Below are 15,678 nucleotides of genomic sequence, written 5' to 3'. Positions count from 1 at the left end.
TGGGGGAAGGACTGACGCCTCAGTAGGCCGGGATGTGATGAGCTCCCTCCGTCCGCTTGGGGTAGAGAAAGGCCTGCCTGGCTCATGGCGCTCTGCTCGTACGTCCTAGGCTTTCTTGGAAGATTCTTTTCTTTCTCCTGACGTGATGGGAGATGGGACCGTCCTACCGGGGAGTTTTTTGCCCGCTGGTCTGCAGGGCCCCAGCAGCAGCGGTTTGGGCCCATGAAGACTCGGCCCGGCGTCCCGGGGCCGCTGCGGCAAGCAGCGCGATGTGTTGAGCTGCGTGCCCACGATGGACCGTGGAAGTGCCTTACCTCTTATTCCTAGGATCTCGGCGAAGAGCTTCTCTTCGCCAAGCCAAATATCTTCTGCCACTTCTCTCACGGGATCGGCGAGCCCAAATACCTCGCGGTAACCAACGTGGCCCATCTACACAAGCTCCTGGTGGACGTCCTCGACAGTTACAACGAAGTCAACGCGGTCATGAACTTGGTGAGGGGCGTGCGCCGTGCTGACAGCACAGGCGAGGGGCCGGGACCCCGCTTTCCCCGTCCCGCCTCGCTGGGAACCACAGCGGTGCCCTGGGGCGGCGTGACTCCTGGCAAAGGCCACCTGGACCCCCCTCCCCTCGCCCGAGGAGGGTCTGGGCCGTGGACGGAGCCGCATCCGCACGCCCCGGGATGCCAAGAAGCCTCTCGGCTCTCGGCAGGTGCTGTTCGAAGACGCGGTGGCTCACGTCTGCAAAATCAACCGCATCTTGGAGTCGCCCCGTGGGAACGCCCTGCTGGTGGGTGTGGGAGGCAGCGGTAAACAGAGCCTCTCGCGCCTGGCCGCCTACATCAGCGCGCTGGACGTGTTCCAGATCAGCCTCAGGAAGGGCTATGGGATCCCAGACCTCAAGGTGAGACGTGGCTTTCTGACGAGCCGCCCCTGTGGAAGGGGAGGAGGCGGGGGGCAGGGAAACTCTGACGACGCGCCGGTCCGAAAAGAGGCCCCCGGGACACAGAAAGTGAATGTCCCTGCAGGGTCCTCGTCGGAGGGAGTAAGGGCCGGGACACGTGCTTCCACCAGCGCCCGCGCCCCTGTGGCCCAGGGGAGAGGCCGTGCGGGTCCCCGTCCCCGCCGGGCTGGAGTCTGTAGGGTCAGCCCAGCAGCAGCGGGACCCGGTTCTTGCCCCTGGTCGCCGAGTTGTTCTGTGTCGTTCCCGGGTCCCCAGAGTAAATAATTCCGGGCGGTTACTCGGAATTACGAACTTGGATCCTGCCAGGCTGCTTTTTGAATTAATCAAACAAACATTAGTGTCAACGGGTCTCCCATCGCCAAGACGTGCCGCGGAGGCTTTTCATTGATTTCTTTTTCCCGAAAGTTTGCTCTGGCCGGGGAACTGTGCTCATCAGACATGAGTGGCCCAGGGCAAATCGGCGTCCTGCTTCAGATTAGAACTGAAACTGATTCGACCGCATTACAGGGGGTGCATCTCTCTCTGCGTTGGTGCCGGGGGGCCGCTTCTGCAGGCCGGACCCAGCGGGGACCCTCCCCACTGCACGGGGCCCCGAGGACCCTGAGGGTCATTGGTGGGCAGCTTTAGCGGGGTGACCTGGAGCCCTGCCGGGGCACAGCGCCCTGGGATGCTCTGCGGGAGGAGGTGGGCCGCTGGCAGAGACCCTTGGAACAACAGTGGGGACGGGGTGCTAATTCTCAGCCCTGCCGGCTCTGCCAGGGGGGCTCTGCCAGGGACCACAACCTCTGGACAAGCATGTGGCTTCTGTCCTTGGCATTGTCCCCAGTGGATTCTACTCTTTCCAGCAAAGGACTAGCCGATGTATTTTTAGGTCCTTGCGTTAAGGGAAAGGTCTTCCTACGGGGGCTACACTGCCTCCTGGACTGGACCAGCTCGCAGCTTAGCTGGTCAAGTTAGTTCACTCTGATTTCCCAGGTGCACTCGATGGCATTTAGGACCCTCGCCTCTGAGCTGTATCATCTCACTGGGTTTTCTCCACTGAAAAGTTTCTAATCTATCAACCAAGTTATACTGGTTTATTTCTTTTTTGTAATGTTTACTTATTTTTGAGAAAGAAAGAGAGAGAGAGACAGAGTGTGAGCAGAGGAGAGGCAGAGAGAGAGGGAGACACAGAATTGGAAGCAGGCTCCAGGTTCTGAGCCATCAGCACAGAGCCCAATGCAGGGCTTGAACTCATGAACCGTGAGATCATGACCTGAGCCGAAGTTGGACACTTAACCGAATGAGCCACCCAGGCGCCCCAAATACTGGTTTATTTTTACAATTGCATCCCGGTGTCTGTCACTGTGTGGATTTTGTCCCTGGCACGTCACTTTAGGGCCAGTTGTGAGTGTTGAGTCTGAACAGCGTTCTTACAGGCGATCTGAGGACTGTGTCCTCAACACCCACTGCGAGCCGGCTGGTGCTAACTGCCCGCTATCACTTATTGAGCAGCTGCTGTGTGTTCAGAAGTAAAGAAGCAGACAAAGCGGGCTGACAGGCCTTGTGTTGTGCTGTTAGTGATGTGATGTCGTTACGCAGTCCATACCATAAGCTGTGGACGCCCGCTGGAGGTTAGAGGCAGGAAAGGGGTCAGGAACCGCCCCCGAGGGACACTGTGGAGAATCCTGGACGTGGTCCCCAGGAAATGAGATGCCATCAAGTGTTTGAGCAGAGAGAACCAAGACCTGGGAAGGTCCTAGAACAAAATGGAGGGCGGTTTGAGGACCACAGAGAGTGCCGCGGGGTGAGCGGTGGGGAGGTGCAGAAAAGCCTCGTGCCCCACAGGGGCTGGGACCGGGCTGTGTAGGGAGCGGGAAGGGAGAGACCTGAGGGGCAGTCTAGGGGTGCCCCCACCCGCCAGGGCTCTGCCTGCACAGGAGGGAGTAGGGGGGCAGGGCCTCGCTGGGCTCCCCACTCTCCGGGCCCCAGCGCTGCCCTGTTTGTATTCCTGTGGGATGCTCCCCCAAAGCCTGAGTCATAGCCCAGAGAGTAGGGATGCACCTGATGGGGAACCCCGGAAGTTGAGCAAAGGCCCAGCCCATGGTCTGATGATAATAAGCAGCTTAGGGGGCCTCCCAGCCAGAGATGGGAGCGTGTGCTCCCCTCCACCTACGCCGACCCCTAGACTCCCCCTGGACGCGGGTGATCACTGACCTCCTTGTCAACGAGGGGCGAGTGGGGAAGGGACCCGCAGGCACCCGAGCTTTGGGAGGTGACTGTGACGTCCGCACCCGGAGCGGCGCCCAGCAGGGTGGTGCCCTCCGACAGGCCGCAAATGAGGCCGGGGCAGATCTGGGCTGGGGGCCCGGGGGGCAGCCGGGAGGAACCTATGTGATGCCGCTCCGCATACACGGGCATCTAAGGAATTTGGGGGAGAGGAAGGACGTGCTGGGGGGCTGGGAAGTGCTGGGAGGTGGGAGGCGGGGACCCCAGGACGGGACCAGCAGCCTAAGAGGGTGGGAGTGAGGGACGGGCAAGAGAGAACACGCAGGGCCGAGGCCACATGAGGGCAGGTGTGGCCGCCAGGGTCAGAGGGGTGAAGCTTTGAGATGGCGGGGCCAGAGCCAAGGCAGGGCAGGACAGGGACGCAACAGAGGAGGGACAGCCTCACGGGCTCTTCTTGGGGCACCGAGAGAGCCAGCCGGCCGAGCAGCGGAGCACCTGTGGGCTGATGGGAAGGAGCCACAGAGCGAGACGTGGCGGGAGGGGGAGCAGCTGGGTCAGGAGGAGCCCCTTATCCCCATTCCTAGGCCTTCAGTCTTTCCAGAAACTTCCACCCTGACCTGGACGGCCGTACAGTTAGCTTTGCGCGCCTCAGCCAGTCGGGCCAGACTTGGAATCTGAATTTGGGGAACCTTTGCAGCTTTGCACCCAGTGGCTCCCACCTGCAGGAAGAAAGGGGCCTCCGCGGCATCCTGCCGACCCCACCCCCACCCCCACCCCAGAAGCTGCCTTCCCACTCACAGACCCGCTGCCCTCCGCCACCTCCCTGGGGGTGACAGCCGGGCCGCACACGCTCAGGCCTCTGGATTTAGACACATCTCCAACCACGGGCTCAGTGGGGCGGCAAGACGAGGAGAGCCTTCCTCCTAGCTCTGAGGCTCCTCCAGCCTGCACCCCTGCCCCTGCCCGAACCCCACCAGTGTGGCCCTCCTCTTCTAGCTCAGGACCTCCCCTCGCTTTCTTTCGTGCTAAGTTGTCAAACACGTGGAACTTGGGGCTTGCTTTCCACCGCCGTCCCCTCCAGCTAAGGACCTTGGTAGCGTTTCTGTCCGGACAAAGACGCCAGGGAGGCTGGCCGCTGCCAGAGGGCAGCACTGAGCCACACGGGATGCCTCCAACTGGCCCGTTTTAAAGCCTTTGAAAGGATTACACGGGCCCATCGGTCTCAAAGAAAAATTAGACATTGCACGTAGTAGGTCATCAAGCCCTGCAAACTCGCATTAGTACCTGGACGACAGACGTTTCGAACGAATATTTACATCTCTCGCGTGCAAGGGGGCACAAGCAACGCGAGGTATTCGTACCATTCTGACACGTGTTTGTTCTTTCTCCTTTTTACTAGTCTCCTTCGCGGATGCTTCCAGAATGAGCATAGTCGTTTCGTGGGGCTGTTTCTTTAAATCCTAGTAGGGACGGGACAGGCGTTTCGCTCCGTGTAGGGATTGCTCGGAGCGGTGTCCTCCTGGCACTGAGCTCCAGACCTGAGCCCGCGGTGCATTTACTGAGGACCTCCTTTGGGATCTCTATTTGAGGGCTCCCCCCCCCCTTTATCTTTTCTCGGTAGCAAACTGTGTGCACAACACAAAATTTACCGTTGTCACCATACAGGTCAGTGGCATTGAGCACACCCACATTGGTGTATAACCCCTGCCCCACCCTGTCTCCGTCTTCCCAAACTGAAACACGAAGTCCCCACCCCTGGCGCCCACCCCGCTACGTTCTGTCTGTATGAACCTGACCACACCAGGGGCCTCCTGCCAGTGGAATCCTACGGTATTTGTCGGTATTTGTCGTTTGCGGACGGGAGTCACGTCCCCCAGGCACATCCGGGTTGCGGCAGGTGTCAGGATGTCTTTCCTGCTGAAGCCTCAATAATCCATCATATGGAGAGGCCACCTTTGTCCGTTTGTTGGCCGACGGACACTTGGGTTGCTTCTGCCCGCGTGGGCTCTGTGAGCGTGGCTACTCCCCGCCCAAGGTTTTGGGTCCCTTTCTACAGACCCCGCACGTTGCTTACAAAGCTGATCCCCGGTTGTCCCCTCCTGGGTGGTCGTGGGGGACGCCTCCAAGCAAACGTCCTGTGACCGACCCTCGGCGTGTTCTCCTTGCGTCCAGGTTGACCTGGGTGCACAGTACATAAAGTCAGCTGTGAAGAATGTCCCCTCGGTGTTCCTGATGACAGACTCCCAGGTGGCCGAAGAGCAGTTTCTGGTGCTGATCAACGACCTGCTGGCCTCGGGGGAGATACCGGGGCTGTTTACGGACGACGAGTTGGAGAACATCATCTCCTCTATGCGACCCCAAGTGAAGTCCCTCGGCATGAACGACACTCGGGAAACATGCTGGAAATTCTTCATTGACAAAGTGCGCAGGCAGCTTAAGGTGGGAGCTCGCGTCTTCGCAGCATCCCGGGGGGCCCGGCGCGGGGCTCAGGTCCTTTCCTCCGTGCGGAGTCGGGTGGGCGGTGGAGGGGCTGCTCCCCCTTCGCACGTGGAAGGCCCATCGGAGAAGACGGTGGGGCTGCGTGGTGGACGTGAGCCGACGGAGGTGTCTCGTGGCCAAGAGAAGCGTTTTCTACCCCCCCCCCCACCCCCGACACACACACGGGTGTAAATAGATGAGGAAGTAGGCCTTGACCTTCAACGTTCTTTCTTAGGGAAACTGGGCTGAACTACCCCACTGGACTGAGGGCACTTTGGGTCCTTTTCTCCCTTCTGTCAGCATCCAGAAGGGGCAGCTGCCCCCCTGACCAAGATGGTGCTGCCCTCTGGGAGGGTTCAGCCCAGTAGCTCTTCTAGAACCTGCTGGGTCACACAGTCTGACCAGTAGACATTGTTTGGGGGCTGAAGGAACCCCTGATGGATGCTCCCCGTGCCCTGCCCGGCTTTTCTCCGGTCGAACGGCCACTTCCAATGAGCCAGCCCGGGGTCCCCGTGGAAGGAGAACAAGGAGGGGCCCGCAGGGCTGAGGCTTTTCCCAGTCCAGCCAAAGGGACCCCAGGGCCTGTTTGCATAGCACCTATGAACAGCTGGGGTCCCAGGGAGTCCCGACTGTCTGGGGATTAGCCACCTTCTCGGAGGCCTGGAGGAGGCCGGCCCTGTCCTTGGGCCTTATCTGCCCGGCCTGGATGCACATTCCCCACTCTGTCCTTCATCCGGCCTTTCTCTCCCCCACTTTGCGGCGGCCGTGACAGAGGGCCTTACCTGCACACTTCTCCATCCCTCACGAGAGGCGTGAAGTCAGTGGAGCATTTATCGGTTGTGACGCAAACCCGGAACCCCGGGTGCTCTCTGCGGACACCCGAAACGGACGACACAGAGAGCTTTCCTTCCGAAGGAGCTTTCTGCCGGACTGGCAGGCTCTGGCCTCAGCAGCACCGTGACCGATGAGCTGCCCCTCTGTGTCCCGCCTCTAGGTGATCCTGTGTTTCTCTCCCGTGGGCTCCGTCCTGCGTGTGCGGGCAAGAAAATTCCCCGCCATTGTCAACTGCACGGCCATCGACTGGTTCCACGAGTGGCCAGAAGATGCCCTGGTGTCCGTGAGTGCACGCTTCCTCGGGGAGACGGAGGGCATTCAGGTGAGTCACTGGGCACGGCCCCCTCTGCCGCCCCCTGTACTGGGGCTCACAGAGCCGGGAGGGTGTGCCGCGTGGGACAGGGGGACCCCACGCACTCTGCCTCCGGGCAAGTAAGGACTCGCCTTGGTGCAAAATTTAAGAGAAGGGAGGGAGTAACTTCAAGCAGTCAAGATCGGTGATGTCTTAATGTGGTTCGTTTAACCATCCAAATTAATGCCGAATAATTCACAACGAAAGAGTATCAAAATTGATCAAAATCGCAAACGATGATGAGTTTTGGTTGTTTTTCACGTCCTGCATTGCTGTGCCCCCAGACTCTCGTTTCTGCCAGCTTGGAGTCCCCTCCCCTGAGGCCACGGCCCCACGGGGCTGGAGCAGGAGGGTTGACACTGGGGTACAAACAGACGGAGCAGGTCAGGCTTTAAACGTAGTGCCTGATCAGGGCTGCCTGGGGAGCCCGTGTTTACTTGATAAGCGTGCACAGAGGCCCACACTTACTCTGGTCTCGGGCTCCGGCACAGCCCTGCCCGGGGCTGCCCCCGTCCCCTGTGCCCTGGCCCTTCTCCTCTACAGGCCAGGATGGCTGTGATGGGGAAGTCAGTCTGCTTGTCTTTTGCAGGCCGTTTCTTTGATCGAAAGACGGTGCCCACGTTCACTGTTTGAGCTAACTGCTGGCCTAGAAATGGCCATTAAACCCTGACCCGGCCAGTGGGGGAAATGAGGAGCCCTAGAATAAGTCACACTTGGTTATCATGTTTTGTTTTGTTTTGGACACATATTCAGTTACTAAGTACTGAACCTGAAATTAACCGTGGGCCTGGTGGGTAAAATCTGGTGGTCATTGCTAGAGCACCTACTCTGGGATGGGCCCTTCCCACACTTTGCTCGGGGCACAGATGTGGGGTTTCCAGCCCCCCCCCCCCACCAAGATTGGGGAAAGGCCCCCACGGCTGGCACCACCAGCGAGGGCCGCAGGGCAGATGCTGAAGCAGCAGGTATCAGGGGGAACACGTTTCCAAATTACCTTGAATCACGGCTGGTATGGCTTGGACCATTCCTGGGACCAGGCGCCCAGGCAGATGGGGTGGACCCAGACGGTGGTGGCTGTGACCCTGCCGTGGGAAGCAGGACCCAGCATAGGACCCTTCGCACAGTACATGCCTACTGGATGGCCCAGGTCACTCAAACATACCGTCGGGCCCCGCACTCTCCCAGGTATGGGCGGGCGTGGAGGTGATCATGGGAGTCAAGCCATGCTGCGTCCCTGGCACTGAGCCAGACCCTTGGTGGTACAATGTCACCAAGCGCCCACGACGGCCTGCACAGGCATTGCTGTCTTGACGGCCCCCACTCCTCCCGGGGCTCCTCCAGGGCCCCCACCGGAGTGGGGTCGCTCCCGCCAGGGGACAGGCAACCAACGGCCCATCTTGCCTTTGCAGGGAGATGTCAAGGCTTCCATCAGTCTCTTCATAGCCTACGTGCACACAACGGTCAACGAGATGTCCAGGCTGTACCTGGCCACCGAGAGGCGTTACAACTACACCACCCCCAAAACCTTCCTGGAGCAGATCAAACTGTACCAGAACCTGCTGGCCAGGAAGAGAATGGAGCTGGTGGCCAAGATCGAGAGGCTGGAGAACGGCCTGATGAAACTGCAGAGCACAGCGTCCCAGGTAGGGAAGAACCTTCCCCCGAGTCAGAGGAATGGGATTCCCGCCTTAGAGAAACGTCCATTCTCACGCCAGAAAGGACGCGTGGGTTTTCATATTAAAAAAAAACAAAAAAACAAAAACGGGTTCGAAATGCTTTCGCAGTGCTGACGTTACGTTGGGTGCTTCGCGTCGGCCGAGCCGGGCGGGATTCGTGCGTCCAGTCCTGCGCGTCCGTGACGTGCCTGTTCCAGGACGCCCTGCACTGAGGCCACCCTATCACTTACTGCCTCCCCGCACCCCCCTCCCGCTCTGTGTCGTGGCCCCGGGGCCCAAGCTCACCCGTCTCTTGGTGTCTCCTCCCCGAGGTGGATGACTTAAAAGCCAAGCTGGCGATTCAGGAGGCTGAGCTCAAGCAGAAAAACGAGAATGCCGACAAGCTGATCCAGGTGGTGGGTGTGGAAACCGAGAAGGTCAGCAAAGAGAAAGCCATTGCGGACGAGGAGGAGGCCAAGGTGGAGGTCATCAACAAGGTGTGCAGACACGCGGGGCCTCCGTGGGCTGTGGCTCATGGCTATGCCAGGCCAGGCCTCCCCTGAGTGGTCAGTATCTCCCATAGGCCTAGGCAAAGGCCAGGAGGGCTCCCAGACCTACAGGAAGCCCCCTGAGGGGGCATCTCTCCCAGCTCAGAGGAGGGCCGTCTCCTCTTGGAGCTGTGCCATCTGTCCCCAGGCCACCCTGGTGGCATTTCCAGGAGCTGGTAAGAGACGCAGGTTCTCGGGCCCTGGCCCAGCTCCGCTGAATCAGGTCTGCATTTTAACAAGATGCCAGGGACCTGTGAGCACATTAAGGTTTGAGAAGCGCCCCGCCCTTGGATGGGGGCCCCGGTCCTCAGACCCTGTGCCAGGAGCTCCCTCCAGAGGTGCCAAGGTCACTGGGCCGGGCGGGGCGGCAGGAGCTGCAGAACCACGACCCTCTGAGGCTCAGGGTGGTTGGCAACGTGCCCGGGGGTCTCGAAACTAGGGAGTGGCAGTCAGGACCCACATCCACACCCCAAACTCTGTGACCTGCCTGATACCACGCGTGGCTCTTAATGTCCAGGCACCCACCACTCTCCAACCCCGGGGTCAGGGGTGCTCCCCGGGGAGGAAGCCCCGGGTAGTGCCCCCGGGTTAGCCTGCCCAGGCAGCGCCTTCACCCCAAGAGACCTGGGCCACGAGGAGCCCCCGCCACTGGCTCTGAGGCCTTACTGTCTCTTAGTGCCGGTGTGTGATTTCTCCAAAATGGAACAGTTCGGAGGTCTGGCTCGCCCTCCCCGTAAGGAAGTGAGAACGTGTTCACGCACCTGTGTGTTTGCTCCTCGGATCGGGAAGAACCCCTCCGAGTCTCTGGGTGCCGAGCACAGAGACCAGTAGCCGCGTGGTGTCCATCAGGAAGGAGCCAGTAGGGGCTGGGGGCTTTTCTGGGTGCAGAGGACGAGGACAGAAAGGAGAGGGTCTCTCTGCAAGGCACCCCGTGGAGAGTGCATCCTGCCCCTGACTTTAAGAACACCGTGGGGCACGACCACAGGAACGGGCGTGGAAGGTGCTGGCTGGGCAGGCTGCCCCAGGGATAGCATCCGGGCCTTCCTCCCCAGAGCACCCTAGCGGGGGCTCTTTCTGGATGCAGGGGCTGGAGAGGGGTGGGTGCCGGACATTAACCGCTGTCAGTCCCGGAAGTGGGGGCCATTCCAGAACCCCAAGTCTGCCACCCCCATGGCTCATTCCAACCTGTTGAGGGGCAGGGGCAGAGGGGCGGAGAGGAGAAAGGCGGGCTCCAGGCGGTGACCAGTGACCTCCCGGGCATGAAGGGGAGCACGGGGCACAGCACCCTCCTCACTTCCGTCCGTGCTCTCGCTGCTGCCCAGGGCTACACACACACACTCTCACACGCAGCCCCCACCAATCCCTGTGCTGATCTTTCCCGCGTGGCTTCCTTCCAGAATGTCACAGAGAAACAAAAGGCATGTGAAACGGACCTGGCCAAGGCGGAGCCGGCCCTGCTGGCCGCGCAGGAAGCTCTCGACACGCTGAATAAGGTGCGGGAAGGGAAGGAGCAAGAAACGGACAAGCCAGAGTGGAGGAGAAAGCCGTGGTGTGTGTGTGCAAGCGGCCACAGGCTTGTGGAAGCTTCCCAGGGTGGTCCCGGGGCCTGCGGGCCCCTTTCAGGTGCTCCCCATCTGTCATTTTCAGAACAACCTGACCGAGCTGAAGTCCTTCGGGTCACCCCCGGACGCCGTGGTCAACGTCACGGCCGCCGTCATGATCCTGACCGCGCCGGGGGGCAAGATCCCCAAGGACAAGAGCTGGAAAGCGGCCAAAATCATGATGGGCAAAGTGGACACGTTCCTGGACTCCTTGAAGAAGTTTGACAAGGAGCACATCCCCGAGGCCTGCCTGAAGGCGTTTAAGTGAGTCAGGCTCGACCGCACCGCCCAGCTCAGCAGAGTGGTGCCAGGGTCCCCCGGGTCCCCTCCCGCCCGCCCCGGCCAGAGACCTGTTCCCAGGGGAAGGCTGTGCTGGCCGGGGTGGAGCAGGGCCTCAGGCCGTGTGCAGCAAGGTGGGCCCCCGGAGCTGGCGGGGGGCGGCCTGGGGAAACGTGGCCGCACGCAGGTCCTGGGGCACCTCAGCACCCTCTTCCTTCCCCACCGGAAGGGGTCAGTGCAGGCGGAAAGGCCCGTGGCTCAAAATCCACAACAGCGCATGGGAGGGTCTAACAACCCGTCACACAGCCCACAGGACCACGAGAAACGCCACCAGGGCCCCTAGAGGCGAGAGCAGTTGCACACACACATACGCACGCATGCACACACGTGTGCCGTGTGCATCCGCTGACTCAGGCCCCGTCGTGCGTGCTTTCTGCTTCCCGCTGTTGTCACCGTAAATGCGCCACACCTGGAGGGGCAGACCCGGTGGGCTGGCCGTGTTGCTGAGGGGCGGGCGGGGGGAGCAAACCAAATGCCCACAAGGGGCCTCCACCACCGGGAGGTGGACGCGCGCTCAGCCTCCTCGCTGGCGCCGGCTCCCCCACGGTCGAGACGCCTGTGTGTGTGCAGAGATCGCAGGGCTCCTGGCGCTGACCGGAGAACACGTTTTCTTGCTGGTTCATCGGGCTCTCCTCTAACCGCCGGACGGCCTCGGCGGCAGGCGGAGTGTAATTTCCCTAACTGGTCCCAAACCGCGGAAGATTCAGGCCGTCTCCGTTCTGCCAGCTCCCCGACGGCCGCGGCCCCCGACGGGTGTCTAAACACGTAAACCTGTCGCAACGTCAACCTAGAGGAAACACGAAGTAAACCGAGGGCGGGGATGGCCGGCTGTACTCCCGGCCGACGTCCAAATTGCTCGTCGGTTCTATTTTGAATTAACCCATTCGAGAGTCTTTCTGCAGGGAGTTCAGTCTGTTACGCTTAACGACGTCGCTGTCGCTTCTTAAAATACTGGTTTCCAGAAGGGTCTAAAGTGCCTCTGTGCCCCCTCACACCCCAAACCACTTCTGGGGCCAGACTTCAGTGTTTCACTTTTTTCTTTTTCTTGAAGACCCTTCCCCACCACGCCCCCCCCCAAAAAAAAAACCGATTCACCGTGCTCCCTGGTAATTGCCTGTGCTCCGCGGTCAGGGGCCAGCTGAGGGCCGGAGGGACAGACGCAGGGGAGGCCTGAGGCCTGCAGAGCCCACACCTGCTCCCCCTCCAGGCCCTACCAAGGCAACCCGACCTTCGACCCCGAGTTCATCCGCTCCAAGTCCACGGCCGCCGCGGGCCTGTGCTCCTGGTGCATCAACATCGTGCGCTTCTACGAGGTGTATTGTGACGTGGCCCCCAAGAGGCAGGCCCTGGAGGAGGCGAATGCCGAGCTGGCGGAGGCGCAGGAGAAGCTGTCACGGATCAAAAACAAGATTGCTGTGAGCGCGGGTCCACACCGGCACCTGCAGCCCCGGGGGCAGGGCGGGGCGGCGGGGGGAGCACCGGAGCCAGGCACTCACGCTGCCCATCACTACCCCACAGAGGAGGGGTGGGCGCGGCGGCCTCCAGGTACTCAGCACCGCAAATAACCCCCGCAGCCGCAGGGACCAGATGCCCGCACTCCTCGCTCCTCGGGCCCAGCCGGCACGGGAGGCCCCGCTCGGCGCTCACTGCTCACGGCCCCGCTGCGCTCGCTCCCGAGGATGCTGGGACACCCAGCACAGCCCCACTTGAGGGCCTCTCTCCGTCTGTTTTCCCAGGAACTCAATGCCAACCTGAGCAACCTAACGTCAGCCTTTGAAAAGGCGACAGCGGAAAAGATCAAGTGCCAGCAAGAGGCAGATGCCACCAACAGGGTGATCTCGTTGGCCAACAGGTAGCTCTCTCGGCCCCGCGGGTGCCCCTCCTGTTTTCAGGTGCCCTGAAGGGTCGGGCGGCTTTTGGAGGGGGAGGAACAGCCCCAGGTGCAGGCAGCAATGTCCCCACTTGTGCTAAGTCATGAGGACAGACCCCCCTGACGGACTACTGGCCAGTGTCCCCACCTCCCGGAGCCGGTAGCCCTCCACGACGCACCCCTACGCATCCCGTGACCTCGGGCAGGGGGGGAACCCCGCATAACCCAGACCTACCCCGACCTGCTTGGGATGCGGCATCCACAGACCCCACCCCCCCCACCCCCAGGGCAGATCCCCCTTGCTCCCACTCTTACCGCCCGTGGTGTGGGCACCGGCTTCCGGGGCTTCCAGAGCAGGGCTGTCCAAAGGGACTGGGGCCACACCCATCATTTTATGTGTTCTGGTTGCCACCTTAGCAGAGGACAGAGAGGAAACGGACTTCGATAATGCATTTTACGGAACCCCAAATTTGATCATTCCAACGTGTGATCAGTTGTGCTCACATGTGATCATTAAGAATGACCGGTGAAAAAAAATAAATAAATAAAATAAAAAATAAATAAAAAATAAATAAAAAAAAACAAAAAAAAAAGAAAAAAAAAAAAAGAATGACCGGTGAGACCACTGATGCACGTTCGCCCCCCCGGGCCCTTGAAACCCACACACACACGTCAATTCAGACCGGCCACGCGGGTGTGGGCTGGCCACATGTGCCGGCGGCTGCCCCCGTAGACAGCAAGGCTTCAGGACTTTGTCTTTGGATTTCCGAAAGCGACGCCCAGAGCCTGGCACAGAGCTGCCGGAGGGGTCGGTCCTAGTGCATGGCTTCTGGTGGTATTTTCTCTGCCCCGGAGGGGGCCGGCAGCCCACTGTAGCTGTGGTCAGTGAGACACGGGGACCCCGGGAGACCCCCAGCCTGCACGGCCCTAGCCTCCAGCAGGGTGCAGACTGGACCACGCCTGCCAAAAAAAAATCAAAGCGCCTCCCTGGGAGGCAAGGGCCCCTCGGGTGATGCTAAGGACTGGCCTCGGTGGGCCTGCGCTTTCAACAAATATTTCAATGTTCTCAGGCTTGTGGGGTCACATCTAGGGTCAGGGACCAGTTCTCAGGCCGGTGGCCCGTGACACATGATGCGTCCCCTGCAGTCCCCGCTCCACGTGGGCCAGCTGCCCTCTGGATGCCACACTGGCCCGTGGCCGCCGTGGCCACTCCACCTCTACCAGGACCTGTCACTTGCCAAGCCCGCGCTCGGCGGTGACCGGGCTGCAGCTTTATATAGCACGTGGGTGAAACATTCAAATAACGTCAGCGGAGCAATGACATCAAGGCAGAACTCGGTCCCCAGCTGCCTCCAGGAAGCATTAGTTTTGCTTCCCTGAAGCAGTCCTTCCCCCAAACGTCCCCCAACGCATTTCCACTGCCGAAGCTCTGAGCCAAGGAAGGATAGGAAATGCCCAAGCCTCACGGCATTAGAAGCGGAGGCCGCCTTCCGGTCTTTCCCTTGGCCCCCACTGACCTCGTGTTTCCATTCAGGCTGGTAGGGGGATTGGCATCGGAAAACATCCGCTGGGCTGAGTCGGTGAAGAACTTCAAAAGCCAGGGGGTCACCCTGTGCGGGGACGTCCTGCTGATTTCCGCCTTCGTCTCCTACATGGGCTACTTCACCAAGAAATACCGCAACGAGCTGATGGAGAGATTTTGGATCCCTTATATAAATAAGTTAAAGGTAAGAGGTTGGGTTGCGTTTGTAGCTCAGGAAACTTGGGGAGGCCCCTGGCAGGGCAGACCCAGCCAAATGCCACACTCACAGACGCTCTGGCCATTGTGGGTTTCAACTGTGGCCCAGAGACTCCTGGGTGACTCAGCTGGTTGAGCATCTGACTCTTGGTTTCAGCCGCAGGTCATGATCCCAGGGTCGAGGACTGAGCCCCGTGTCAGGCTCTGCCACGAGTGTGGAGCCTGCCCGGGACTCACTCTCTCTCTCGCTCTCTGCCCCTGCCGGCTTACTCACACGTGCACCTGCTGGTGCCCTCGCTCTAAAATAAATAAATCGTGGCCCAGCGTGCTGCCGCCCTTCTTGGCGGGTTCCCAGGGGCTCTGTCAGTCGCTTGGCTGTCTTCCAGACGACACGGCTTGTCCGTGGTCTAACCACAGACCTACCGTGTCACTTGGAGAGCTGTTTCCCGCGGGGCAGTAAGGCCACATCACCTCTTCTGAGGACTAGTGCTCCCCCCTGGCAGGTCCCCATCCCGATCACGGAAGGTCTGGACCCCTTGAGCCTACTGACCGATGACGCGGACGTGGCCACTTGGAACAACCAGGGTCTCCCCAGTGACCGCATGTCCACTGAGAATGCCACCATCCTGTGCAACACAGAGCGCTGGCCCCTCATCGTGGACGCCCAGCTGCAAGGAATCAAGTGGATCAAAAACAAATACGGCCTCGAACTGAAAGCCATCCGCCTGGGACAGAAGAGGTGCGTGATGGTGGCAGGCAGGAGCCGGAGGGGCCTGGGGCGGGGGGCGGGCTCTAAGCGTAGCCACTGGCCGCTGGGCCCCTGTGTGTGGAAAGTCACCTGGGGTGTTTCGTCCTTGTTAAACGGATGGGTGATCTTGAAACACAGATGCTGGCCTGCAGGTGGATTTGTTTTCCCACATTTGGCCTTGGGGAACAGCGGCAAGAGTGAAGAAGCAAACTCGGGGCTCTCCTCTCTTCCCCCCAGTACTTGCCACAGCTGCGGGCAGGAAGTGCTCACCTGGACTCCAGCCCGGGCTGCGTCCCGCCCGGCCGTGTGCTGGCCAACGGGCTTCCGGCTGGTCATTTTCTCATTT

General features: G+C 60.5%; 1 protein-coding gene and 1 long non-coding RNA gene across 3 annotated transcripts in view; one reads left to right on the top strand and one right to left on the bottom strand.

Annotated features, from left to right (window-relative positions):
• The window catches only part of DNAH17 (dynein axonemal heavy chain 17), a 102,333-nt gene that overhangs the window by 66,537 nt on the left and 20,118 nt on the right, over positions 1 to 15,678 (top strand). The window contains exons 53-64 of the mRNA XM_086688184.1: positions 328 to 492; positions 710 to 901; positions 5,342 to 5,608; positions 6,642 to 6,803; positions 8,243 to 8,476; positions 8,821 to 8,985; positions 10,434 to 10,529; positions 10,684 to 10,901; positions 12,184 to 12,391; positions 12,713 to 12,828; positions 14,381 to 14,573; positions 15,088 to 15,323. Of these exons, the coding sequence (XP_086544310.1) occupies positions 328 to 492; positions 710 to 901; positions 5,342 to 5,608; positions 6,642 to 6,803; positions 8,243 to 8,476; positions 8,821 to 8,985; positions 10,434 to 10,529; positions 10,684 to 10,901; positions 12,184 to 12,391; positions 12,713 to 12,828; positions 14,381 to 14,573; positions 15,088 to 15,323 (2,252 nt within the window). The remainder of the gene's footprint in view (positions 1 to 327; positions 493 to 709; positions 902 to 5,341; positions 5,609 to 6,641; positions 6,804 to 8,242; positions 8,477 to 8,820; positions 8,986 to 10,433; positions 10,530 to 10,683; positions 10,902 to 12,183; positions 12,392 to 12,712; positions 12,829 to 14,380; positions 14,574 to 15,087; positions 15,324 to 15,678) is intronic.
• LOC147574566 (uncharacterized) lies at positions 8,472 to 15,338 on the bottom strand. Of its 2 annotated transcripts, XR_015244334.1 has the most exons (4): positions 14,364 to 15,338; positions 13,162 to 13,258; positions 9,798 to 12,364; positions 8,472 to 9,287 (listed from the first exon to the last, which is right to left on the bottom strand). It is a non-coding gene; the product is annotated as an uncharacterized LOC147574566 (long non-coding RNA). The 2 variants fall into 2 exon arrangements; XR_015244333.1 differs by having other exon boundaries at positions 8,472 to 12,364.

The sequence above is a fragment of the Puma concolor genome, chromosome E1, assembly GCF_028749965.1.
Source record: "Puma concolor isolate L17-30 chromosome E1, mPumCon1.1.hap2, whole genome shotgun sequence".
NCBI classification, from domain to species: domain Eukaryota; kingdom Metazoa; phylum Chordata; class Mammalia; order Carnivora; family Felidae; genus Puma; species Puma concolor.
This window is presented reverse-complemented; position numbering and strand designations above follow the sequence as displayed.